This window comes from Pollachius pollachius (assembly GCF_949987615.1).
Source record: "Pollachius pollachius genome assembly, chromosome: 11".
Lineage (NCBI taxonomy): Eukaryota > Metazoa > Chordata > Actinopteri > Gadiformes > Gadidae > Pollachius > Pollachius pollachius.
Window position 1 is genome coordinate 8,706,152 of NC_136944.1, and position 13,310 is coordinate 8,719,461.

At 42.9% G+C, this 13,310-nt stretch overlaps 1 protein-coding gene across 1 annotated transcript; it reads left to right on the forward strand.

Moving 5' to 3' along the window:
- The first annotated feature begins 355 nt into the window (after positions 1-355).
- hoxb4a (homeobox B4a) lies at positions 356-4,275 on the forward strand. The gene is made up of 2 exons (XM_079746285.1): positions 356-906; positions 2,305-4,275. The coding sequence occupies exons 1-2, from the start codon at positions 429-431 to the stop codon at positions 2,622-2,624; spliced, it is 798 nt and encodes a 265-aa protein (XP_079602411.1). The 5' UTR covers positions 356-428; the 3' UTR covers positions 2,625-4,275.
- Positions 4,276-13,310: the final 9,035 nt, after the last annotated feature.

A 13,310-nucleotide genomic window follows, 5' to 3' on the forward strand; every position in this document is an offset into this window, starting at 1 on the left:
GTGTAGCGTGCCACAACCAATGCACAGCCAACGCGCGCGTCTTGCAGAAGGTGTCGACTCGATTTGTTCCTCTTTGATATGATATGATTTGATCGAATGCATAAACCGTGATGAGTATCCGTGTGTGCAGATCAAGTAAGATCGAAAGTAAACAGGAGTTTGCGGTTTTTTACGACTTAAACAAACGGAGCCATATGACGACGCGCGTGCAGGACTTGTTTTGTGCTTAATCCTATTTCCTTATCCGGGGTTCGTCACGCCGACACGCCATTGGTCGGGCATCGTCACATGGCTCCTTAACTTTGTTCACTTGACAGAAAAGTAGGAGGGTTCAACCGAAAGGCAATAACCGAAGAGTAAAGGCATAAGATATAAATTTTGGTTATATTTTTTCCGAGCGTGTGCCATTTCACATAAGACTGGTATTAATGGCCATGAGCTCCTATTTGATCAATTCCAACTATGTGGATCCGAAGTTTCCACCGTGCGAGGAGTACTCACAGAGCGACTATCTGCCCAGCCACTCTCCGGACTATTACAGCTCCCAGAGGCAGGAGGCTACCGCGTTTCAGCACGACCCCCTCTACAACCACCACCACCAGCAGCAACACCCACAGCGCCCAGGCTGCGGCTCCGAGCCTGCGCCCTTTACAACATGCCAGGGATCTGGGCAGCCCGCCTCGGTGGTCATGTCCCCGCGGGGTCACGTCTTGCCCCCGGCCGGACTTCAGGCACCGACACCCGTCTCGGAACAGAACCGCCACTGCGACTCGGTGACTCCAAGCCCCCCACCGCCACCGTCCTGCGGACAAACACCGCTCAGACAAAGCTCTGGCTCTTCCCCCGCGAGCACCCGCAAGGATCCGGTGGTCTATCCGTGGATGAAAAAGGTCCACGTCAACATCGGTAAGTGTTCGCTGCTTGACTTTTCACTAAACCCGCTCTCTTCTGATATATATATACAGCTCTTTTTCTTTGTGCTGCACTGTGTAGTCAAGCCCGAGGCGGACAGCTCGATGTCCACAGTCAAATCCACGGCTCCCTTCTCTTGGAGAAGACGGCAGAAGTAGCGTTCGGGTAGAGATTTACGATTGCCTGTTTGCAGGGCCAACATAATTACATCCCCCATAAATTTTTATTGCACCTCTCCGACGAGGTACCTTTTGAAGTCCGATCGCAAGATCTTCTGCTCTAATTCCCTGCTTTATGACAAGTCAGGACGAGCCCATAAGTTAAGTTTTATGATTTGGTAATTTGATTTTAAGTGGCCTGGTTGTATAAACAGTGTACTTTACTCTGTCGAGTTTTCTCTGTTATAGGCCTACCAGGGGAGGGAGTTTTATGGCAGCTAAAATATTCATGTTTATGGAGCCGGCCGTAAAACACTAATGTAAAACCGAAGAGTTGGGAGTCTATTAGTCTTATTTGTAGTGTTATTTTTCCGCACTGGACGGCCGTGTTTGCTCTTTCGTGGTATTGTAGCACATGTTTAGACAGCACTACATATCCTACATTTTGCAAAGTCACTGTCATGGTCCATCTCTATTCAAAAAGTTGCAATTTCTTGTTTGTTGTTTATCAGTTTACTACGTTGAAGACCCAATGAATACATTGGGATTTCGTCTAACACGATTCGTGTTATCTGCTTGTAGTTGTTAGATTTGTTGAATCATTAACCCATCGGCCATTCAGATGACTGTGTCGTTATACCCCCACCCTCGCCTTCTATTCTTAACCACATTACCCAAAACAGACAATGGCTATCTATAGTTGCATCTGGATCACATGGCTTAACATTAAACTGTCGGCCATATCTAGTATAGTAGGCTACTGCCGTTAGAATATGAGCATAATTTTTACGTTCTTTTTATGGCGCTTGATGGACGTGCGTGCGCCGCTGGCTGTCCAATGCTGTTGTGTCTCTACTGTGTGTCTCTGCTGCGTGTCCGTGGTAATTCAACAAATAACAACATTTGGATTCTCCTTTGACGGGCATAGAAGATATTTTTAACGCCCCGAGGCCTTCGTGTTACAACCGAACAGGCAACCGAGCTGTTATTTCAAACGTTATAGAGCAAAGCATGACCAATAGCTGCCGATAGGGACATCGTTGGATGAAATGAACAGCGATCTAGCCACTATTGGCATTTTGATGTACTTATGCCCGTTATAATATGGGGTGGTGTATTTGCGGCACAAAATGTATACTGAATTCTTATGAAGAAATGTAATTAGATTATTTAAGGAACAAATTACCCTAACTTCACAAATGACATTATATAATTTTTTTATTTCCTCACACAGTGAATCCAAATTACACCGGAGGAGAGCCCAAGCGCTCGAGGACGGCGTACACGCGTCAGCAGGTTCTGGAGCTCGAGAAGGAGTTCCACTACAACCGGTACCTGACGCGCAGGCGCAGGGTGGAGATTGCGCACACGCTCTGTCTCTCGGAACGGCAGATAAAAATCTGGTTTCAGAACCGGAGAATGAAGTGGAAAAAGGACCACAAGTTGCCTAACACAAAGATCCGATCAGGGAGTAGCTCATCAAACAACAGCCACAGCAATACAAACTCGCTGGCGTTAGCGAGCTCCCAGAACCGATCGAGTGGACCACTATAGCTGAAATGATCGCAGTTGTCCTCACTTACATTTCTTCAGTTCAACCTGAGTGGAACTATTCTCATTGCATATTATACAACTCATGACGCACTTTTGGAAGAACAATAGGCCAACTGGAGGGCCTCCTTGGATGCGTTTTCGGTATTATAGGGTTATTGACCTTTAGGCTATGAAGGATCTGGGGCTTGGATATTGATAGTGGAGAGAAAGCCTTGTCCAATTAGTAAAACAGAAATAACAAAGGGAGATGAAGCAACGCAGATTCAAAAATTCAAACACACTATTTGTGTGCGTTCCGTTTTATTCGACCATCTCTCTCCTCTCTCTCTCTCTCTCTCTCTCTCTCTCTCTCTCTCTCCTCTCTCTCATGCCAATCGCTGTTGCATGATCCACTCCGTATTGTCCCATAATGTCACTCTGCTTATTCCTCTGTATCCCTTCACTTTCTTGACTGCAAAAGTGACTAACCAGGACACAATGCAGCAAGCGGAAGATAGTTTTTTTTTTTTTTTGGTGAAGATGGATCCTCGTTTTCATCTTTAATCATGCCAAACTCGGGCCCCATTTGTCATGTTTACTCTGTGGGTACAAAGCAAAGGGTTGAACCGCGGCTCTACCTATTACCTCCCTCCCACCCCTCCTCATCCCATCCATTCCTCTGTTTAATAAATGAAACCTCTAGTCTCTCGTCAAGTACCGTTTTCATACGCTGCTTTTAACGCTCCCTCTCACAGCACCCCTCCGTCCGGCACCATGATAACCAAAATATAACATAAAACGAATTCACTTCCTATACTTCCTTTATTCAAAAATGAATTGCCCTTTATACTTTTTATATATAAAATAATATTTTCATTATATTTCCTTTACAAAGTGAAACAATGCAACGTGTATCCCTTCCTGAACCGATGGGAAGGATCTACATTCTAGGCTATTATATGAGACAACGCGCTTAGTACAGTCCTTTCATTGCTCAAATGTGATCGTTATAATTTACAGTGTTATTTATGTGCGAGAGCCTGGTTAAATGTAAAGGTAGACGGGTGGTTAAAGAGATTGTAAAATAGTTTGTCAGACAAACTGTTGGACAGCAGACAGACAGGGTAAACAACGCTAAATACATTATGAAACATACAGGGTTGCAAAGGATTACGCTGGCTGAAGATAAATCAATTATATCCGAACCAAAATATTGGTACGAATAACCTTAAAGCATTATAAAAGCAGCACTATACAATGTACTACATATTACCTCAGCTGTACTTATATTTTGCCTTTTTTTATGATGTGACGAATATTGAGCTTTGTTTTCTATTTAGTGGTGAGTTATAGACGTGTTTTCATTTATTGTAAAGTAATTTAATAATAAACAATTGTTCTGGTCAGGGACAGTCTGAGAGGCAAAGAAATGCGTATGTTGCATGATTGAATGATGTTGATTTATCTCTATCTCTTTTCTTATTTTTCCCCTTCAACATCTGATTAAACCATCATCTGCGCGGCACATAATGCGCAAATTGTCTTTATTTTCTTCCTTTTCTACCTTTATTTTGTACTATTCTTCTTTTAATCTGTTGCATCGAAGGCCTCCAGTTTTATATTTTAATAGTTCTTTATTTACATTCCAAAGATCAGTTATATTGCTGATGATTATGGCAGTGTTGTTGAAAATGTATTCTCTTTTCACGCTTCCTCTTACTTTTCAACTTATATTTGTTCGTTCCCATCTTTTCTGATTATCCTCTATTATTTGTAAATAGTTCATAAAAAATTTAATAAATGGCTCCAAACCGGAATCTATAGCCTACTCTTCTGTCTTTGCCGCTTCCTTGCACTCTCTGCCAGCAGTTACATTTTAATCATATTGTTAGGCTGGTGAATTTATATGTATTTGCATTCCAAAGTTATATTCGTGATGATTAATAATTTAAGTAAAATGCATGTATGTACATTTTACACACACACATATATATATATATATATATAAAAATGTAAAATGTACATACATACATTTGTGTGTGTATACATACATATAATTTAAGCCATTTTCTCTGGGGGTTGTGATAAAAAGTGTATTTAAAACAAACATACTTAGGCACAAACAGAGGCACGGATAATTTCGTTTAATTTTGAGGCTTTTTAACATAACGAACTGTCTCCAGAAATCAGCGGCCTGCAGATCTGCCACCAAGGCAGCGATGATTAATCTCCCCCGACCAAGAGTGATCTTGGTACATTACGTCTTGTAATCTCGTTTTAAATCACATACCGTCCCTCCGTTTCACTCCCTTTCTCCCGTTAATTTAATGGCTGCTCTCTGGCATTGCAGTGGGCCTGGCTAGATTTGCTCGCTTGGGCTAAGAATCTGATATTAAATACAATTCCCCCTATCCTGAAAACAAAAGTAAATTTGTTTTCTGCTGGTGCTCTCTTAATGCTTTAATGAGTGTAATTCTTGCACAACATCTTTTTTTTTCTTCTGTTTGAGCTTTCTGGACTGGTGCTGCGTGTGTATTTTTTTTATATATTACAAAAAGGGAGCGGGCCGGCGCCATAGCTCAAACCCTGACAACCAAATAGATAATCAACAAGACGAATGGCTTCTTTTGTAAGGCGCGGCTCTCGTATTAATTTTAATTTTCTTTTTTTAGAGCAGGTATCGAAAAATATAGAGCAAGACGGGGAGGGAGAAAATAGCATTTCTCCCAATGAACTTAAAACCAAAAGTGTGCCCCTTCAAATTGCTCCGCTCGCATTCCGTGGCTCGGAGAAGATTCTCTATTACTCGGTGGTTGATATCTCTCCGGGCCTCTTGCCACGGAGCCACCCGCTGCCCATTTATCTGCCTTCTCTGTGTCGTGTTTAAGAAAAAGGCGGTCCTGCCATCCCTCTATCAAACGAAATGCGTCATGCTTCAAACACAAAGTCTAAACAAAGATGTATTACTGAGAAAGACTGTCCCACGTGTCTGATGCATACGTTTGTAATATATAGGGCCTAGATGTGTGCTTGCAAAAAAAATAATAATTACAGAACCACACAGACGACCGCTAGATGTCTTGGCTTTAACCAAAATGCGTTATTTTTATTCTTAGTATATCCCATATCTCCTTTGAACCCAACCTCGTTTTATTGCACATTACAAGAGGAATGGCCGGTATTCTGATTACCCATAGTCCATTTTAATGCTGGCCCTGGGGCATAGCAACCCTTGCACACGAGCAACGTGTAGATATTGTTGTCTTAATGTTGTGAATCACACCACAGACTAACCATATTGGCGCGTCTCTCCAACTCACCATCGCCATAACGCACATAGGGCCTACACATGTGTGCCTTCACAATAAACCAGACGCCCCGGGGTAGGCCAGGTCGCCGGAGCTCTATATCCAGGCTATGGCAAAAATAAATGAATTTGCGTGAGGTGACACCACACATAATAAAATCCACAGAGGAATTCTCATTATTTTAGTCGCCTTTATCATCCCAGGCCTTCTGTGCATCAGTGCGGGGCTATTGAATGGTGGGGAAAGGAACAGATTTTGTGAGAGGGGGACCCCCCCCCCCCACTCCCCCCATCCCGCCCTCGCCTAAAAAGTTCACCGCCATTATTTCCTAGACAGGACAGAGGGAAGGCACCTCAAGAAAAATGTGAGAATTATGCAAGAAAAATCATTAATCACTTGTTCAACTTAAAACAATTCGTCTCTTTTCTATTGTCATTCGGCAGCCACACACAAGCGACAAGACCCCTTCTGCCATGCGTTGGGAAGGGAGGGAGCGGGAGAGAGAAGAAAAGAATAAGAAGATGTCTTGGAAGACAGTTGACTTCCCCCCCCCGCCCCCCACCCAACCCCACCCGCCCCCACCTCTCACAACCAATCTCCACTTTTAAGTAGCCAAGAAGTATACGACTAAAAGAAAAAAAAAGTGTTTCTTGATCCTTGGGAGGAGAAGAAATGTGCCAGAAGAAAACGCAAGGCAGTCACTAGAAAATCACCACGTCCGCAGGGAAGATGGCCAGGAAGTTAGCTGCGGTACGAAGTTACAAGGTAAGAAACCAACTATTTCTGGTTTGTTTATGTGATGCTTCGCTGTGTTAACATATCCACCACACCCCTCGTGGTCCTTTTCTGCTTCTCACTTTCCCTGATACATCGGTGGCATTTTTAAGGTTTTATGGCCCCCATGTGCATTTGTTGGGGTCAAGCGAGGGCTGGGAGGGCCTTGTTGCTTTGATTTAAGCCTTGGTACTTTCGGAGCCGTGTGTTGGTGTGAAGGAATGCGGAGGGTCCATCCACAAACGACCTTGTTTTCTTGTTACAGTTTGTTCAACTGTTCCTCTGGCCTTATGCGCTTTGCTGCCGTCACCTCAAATAGCGCAAAGGCTACGTCATGATTGGCCGCGTTTAACCCGCGCACAGCCCGTCCACATGTCGTAGTGTGTTTGTTCGTTGTGGTGGTTGTATTGGTGCTGTTCAGTTATATAAAAGTAAACACTTGTTACCAACACAATCACTTGTTGATTCCTAACGCTTGGGAATCGTCCAAGCCAAGGACGTTCGTGCCATTATACAACTGCATGACCTAGTTTAGTAGCTCATTGTTTACACACATGTTATTGTCGAACTAGTCTAGCTGGGTGCAGCATGCGGCGATGCGGCGTAGGCCCATAGGTTTCACAGGTTTTATTAAAATACTGTTGCGTGTCTTTTTCCGGCCAGGTGCGAACGAGCTAGATACTGGGATATGAATAATTCGGCGATCAATTGTGTAAGGTGCATGTGTGTGTGTTAGTATGTTAGTGTGTATGTGTGTGTGTTTGTGTGTGTGTGTGTGTGTGTGTGTGTGTGTGTGTGTGTGTTTGTGTGTGTGTGTGTGTGTGTGTGTGTGTGTGCGTGCGCGTGTGTATGTGTGTGTGTGTCGGGGGGGAGGGGGGATTTGTCTGAAAAAGACAAATTAAAAATGCGCGGAGCCATGGTTAATGGATACTCTCTCGGTTGCGCTCGAAAACAATTTAGCTCTGAAACAAACGATCCGCGAGGCTATCCAAATGAACAACGAACGATCGTGGGCTTGCATGTAGTGCATGTTTGCCCCCCCCCCCCCCCCCCCCCACTGCATTTGCTCAGATGAGCACCAGCAGCCCAAACGCAGTCACTCGCGTGACGCGCGGTCAACCATCACACACGAATGGTAAATATAAGCGACTGACTGCCCTATTGGAGGAATAAAAGAAAAAAATAAGCGATTGACGAAAAATCGATGTTCGAGCCGAGTGGGTAGAAGGGCCTAGCTATGGCCGCAGAGGGTTCAACCAGAGGACACATTATTCTGACCGATGAGGTCCACTGACTGTGAAGCCAAAGGCTGACCCCCTCCCTCCCTCCAAACTCCCCCAGTTCCCTCCGCCGCTTGACCCCGCGCTAGACTGATGGACTCTGTGCACCAGGTTACATTCCCAGCCGCGGAGACCCCCGAAGCCCCTCCACCCGAGGCCAGTTAGTCATAACATGCCTAGTTCAGGGCACTGTAACCTCGGGGCATGGCGGGGATGTCTCCGCTTCTTCTCCAGTCACGCAAACAGACTGACAGACAAACAGAAAAGGAAAACACAGCGTGCTGGAAGGGGTCGACGAAAGGGCAGTGCCTGTGTGAGATAGTTTCAGGGGTTGGCGTGGTAGGCCTATACGGAAATTGTTGAAGAGGTTCGCCCATTTTTAAACACATCGATATAATGATATAGTGATTAATTGAACGTGTATAAGGAGGGCAATTATTAACTTGTTATTAAGACTTTCTTTCTGCCTCATGATGGAACGCTGTCCTAAAACTAAAAAGAAATAGCTTAAATTAATTCAGTATCCATTGTTAAAACAATACCGAAATATATGTGTGAACTACGTTATAAACTTGTTTCAATTGTTTAAATTAAAGCAATAATGTCTGAAGTAGCCTAATAGTTAGCTATTTAATGATTTCGTATCGCACTTTGCACAAAATAAATTTACTCGAAGCGGTAATTCATTCAAAGTGATAATACATCGAATACTTCAGAAAACAGCTCTATCTTAAACTTATCTTAAACGGCTATAATGATCCATTCAGCAGAACATTATCTTTTAACGTAAACAGAGTCTGCCCTTTGTGACTCTTCAGAAAAAACAAGATTGCCAAATATTCAACTTGACTGTGCTGTGGGCCGGTAGGGATGAACAGGAAACAATTAAGGTTAATTTACATTATGGACTTGAAAAATGAGACATTGGCTTCCTGAGGGCAGTAGCTTGTAGTTAGGCCGGTCATTGCAGGGTACTTTGTTACCTTCTGTATTAGCAAACGGGATTGGCATATCAGATACAAACCTGGACTTGTGGGTCAAATCCCAGATGTGCATTGATATAAAACCAAATTTGGACTTAGTCAGAGTTTGGTTTAAGGTATATTTTATTGAAGGACGGGACAGAGTTTCCTTTCTGTAGGTCTTCCTATTATACAAACACACATCTTGAGGCATCCATTGAAAGTGTAGAGTCTTTCCAAATCTCAAAATAGCTACAAAATTATAATTAAAGCAGAAGTAATTGCCACAATCCAGTGTAAAAGGAGAGTAATTAAATGAAGATCTATGGGATTTTTCCACAAATCAGACTGTTGTATGTGTTTATTCTTCAGGTATATTATCTTGCTAAGGCAAATATTTAGAAAAGTAAAAGTTGCAAAAGGGTTTGATTCTCAGCTGAAAGGTTTATGTGTTCAAACACCAATCTGCAGTTGGTCTGTGCATCATTTAGCCTAATCCCTTACCCTTACCTGTTACTTAATGTATCAAAAAAACACAACCTTCATCTTGAATTAAAGCGTCTACTTAAGGACTCAACTGTTTCCTCTATGGAGGTCCTGGGTTTGGTCTGATAACGGCTGCCTTTCTGTGGGGAGGATGCACGGTCCATGTGGGTCAAGTCCGGCCTCCTCCCGCCTTTAAGATCCCAATGCATGTTGGGAATAGGCTGGGATCCTGCACTGCAAAGAGCGCTTGATGCTCAGCGAGCCAGCCCTTTGTAAACAGAGATTAAATAAACATAATTTGCAGTCATTACGGAGATATTTGGCACATCGTCGTCTCATCAGGGGTATCTTTGGTTTGTTTTGAGCACCTAGATCGGGCATAAACAGACCTTATTATGGGATGCTGAAGAAACGCCCTTGGAGGACGTGGTCCTTTTAGTACACGTAAGGCAACGTGGTGGACAGTCCTTGAATGAACGTTTAGGAGGCATGGGTGATGCCCTCTTCATGGTCGCTTCCACAGGTTAGGAGGCCATTGCTAGGCACACTGATTGTTGTAAGGTTCGCCCGATTGTCCAACCTTTGCCCACAGCAAATATCTTGCACACAAGATGACCCTGTCACTCAACGATGGGACCCGGCCTCCTCATTGTGGGCGGTGTCATTTCTTATTGTAGAATATATATGTATACCATACACTATTCTTCCCTCTTCAAGCCAAACGTCTCAAATGATTTGCGTCATTTCAATCCCCCTTTTTTGCATGTGGCTGTATGAGATTATCCTTTGCATGATATTGCTGTGAAAAAAACAATGGGATAGACAAACCCATTGGAATAAAACACAGGATTTTTCTGAAAATAACCTTTTATATATGAGATATGAGATATGTGGATATTCTGGTCTTACCTGGCCGGAAAAAGACACGCAACAACAAATCCCACCGTTCTTCTGTTAGTAAAATAGCATAAAACCCATTCAACTATTCAAGTCACTAACGGTTCCAAGCCTCTAAGACTCTTGGTTTGCATCCTTTGTTTTGCCAAACTATCTAGATTTGAAATGTCCATTCGTATTACATTAAGTACTTAATACTAATATTATACTATATTACGCCTATACTTACATCACCTTCATTGATACAAATGTTGTATGTGATGATTCATGCAATGGAGAACTGTGCAATCTGAAGACAAATTCTGTGCTAGTGGAAAATGTAATGAACTGCGTTAGAAATTAGAAATTCATATAACATATACAGTAAATAACACGAATACACAAACATGCACATCATTTCTCACTCTTGAACAAACAGACACAGACAGACAGACAAACACACACACACACACACACACAGACACAAACACACACACACACACACACACACACACACAGACACACACAGACAACCACGCACATATATTCATCTCTATTGCTGTTGTCTATTATTATCCCCCCCCCCCCCCCCCCCCCCCATCTGTCTCTCCTTTCCTTCTCCTTTTTTTTTGTCTTTGCCAAAGCACCGCAATACAAATGCGCTTCCACCGTTCTCCCGGCGTTGTAGAGCCATTCTTCCCAGATTTGTTGGCCAGCTCCTGGCCTTGGCCCGGGGAGTCTCGTGGTGGTTCGCCTGCTCGGGATCAGGGCCACTAATTGCCAGACAAATAGCCCTCGCGGCTCGCGCGCTCGTTTGCAGCCATAGCCGAAGAGTTATTATTGTGGAGAGCGCGCGGAGCCGGGAGGTCATGCAGGCGCGCGGGCTGTAGGAGGAGGTAGTCAAAAGAGATATATTGCTACTGGTTTAGCACCGCACCAGCTGTGTGTGTGTGCGTGCGTGTATGCCAGAACACGTTTTAATGACCACCCCCCCTTCCCCCCTTCCTCCTGCTCTTCACTGACACACAGACACACACACATACACACACACACACACACACACACACAAGCACGCACAAGCACACACACATAAGCACACACATACACCACTTGCTTTCATTGTATGTGTGTAGTGTCCCAGTCCAACATGCATGAAAACGTTCGTGTACACTTAAGTGGCCAGTTGGGAAGTCATTTAAAGGAGACATATATTAAGTACAAAATAAAACGAGAGCCAACTAGTACTCTTTGCCAAAAAAGTGCACACACACACACCAAAAATAGTGTGCGCTCACACACACACAAACACAGACTCACACACTCGCATGCGCATGCACACTCTTACATGCATGCACACAGACACACACATCATGCACACACACAGACACACGCACTAACCGAAGATAGTGTGTTCGCAGACACACACACATAAGCACACATGCAAACTCATTCTCCTACTCATATTGACTTCTAATCCCACTCTACCTCTCTCTCTGTCCATCCCTCTCTCTCTCTCTCATTCTTTCTCTCTCTCTCCATCAACACACACTCGCACTCTCACTCTATCTCTTTCTCTCTCTCTCTCCCCCCCTCTTCTTAAGCCATGCTGTTCACACATGATGTCAAGTTTGTTTTGAGGAGTAGCATTGAGCAAGATGTGCGGTTCAACAAGATTTGAACAACACAGTTGTTCAAAGTGCTTCACTTAGCAAGCAAGTAAACACACCAAAATGCAATGCTCAGTCTTTTTAACAGTGTATTGTATGATTCCATTTGGGAATAGCTGATTGATAACTGATTGCACGTTCATCCTCAAGCAAATGGCTTGTTAGATGCAAAGTTATCTTTACTTCTGCTTACTTGATTTTTTTTAATCTGGTCCCGAATGAGGTTTTTGCATAGTTTCACTAGATTTGCTTCCTATGCCTTATGTCACATCCCTTTTCTTTCATACATGTGCAGCCATTTTAAATAATAAATGGTTAGCTACATTAAGCAGCTATGTTGGACTGTGCAATTGATGTATCTTCAGCAATAATGATCTTCTAGTTATCAGGTTTTAAACTTGCACCCTTATTCTCTTATAAGCCTCTGTGTAGGATGAGCAATGGCAACCGAGACCTACAGTAGTTTATTGATGCCATGTTATAACCAGCTCGGTTTGTCATGCTTACAGCTTCTGTGTACTACCTTTCACTTATCAATATTCAATACCAATGAAGTGTTAATTTCCCATGGAATGGATAACATTACAAAGGGGTTTGCAGGCAACAAAATGACGTTGCTGAATGTTAAGGTGGTTTGTTGGTTATATTCTATTTTGTATTCTAAGATATGACATAAACATGAGGTTTGTTGACTGTGAGGTCAGCTTTGTGGTGTGGCCATTGGACATGTTTCATGTTTTTTCAAAAATGTATACATAGTTCCGAGCTGCGTTACACCTTTACATATATCCAGTCATACATGTGAGCAAAATATGTATTGCACTGATATTGGTTTATTTGTTATTAATATTATACCATCTCTAGTCTATAGGCGGCTGCTACAGATTTAAACATGCATAAATGCATACCAATCTGGGCCAAGTATAATGCAATTGAATGAGAGTTGATGAACTTACATGTTTACAGTGCAGAAAAGCAAGGATCCTTTACTGGCCTTTTCTCTAAGGGCACATGTCGTTGATTGCTTCATTTGGATTTGTTAAAAATATAAAACTGAAACAAAAACACTTATTCTGAATGGCATAGTCCTATTTATTGGTAAAATTAAATACTACATTATTATTTTTAAAGGTCTTATGAAGATTTTTGGATAGTGCTTTAAACTTCTGAAACCGACATAAGTACAGCTGTTATTAAACGAAGGCTGGCAAAAGGTCCCACTACAGCCTTTGACGTGACAAAACGATTCGGAAGTATTGAATATCAGAGGATAGTCCAATGTCTCCATTATAATTCAGTAACGGGCACTTACTAACGGTGCATAAGACTTGCATAATGTTGAACATTGTTTACA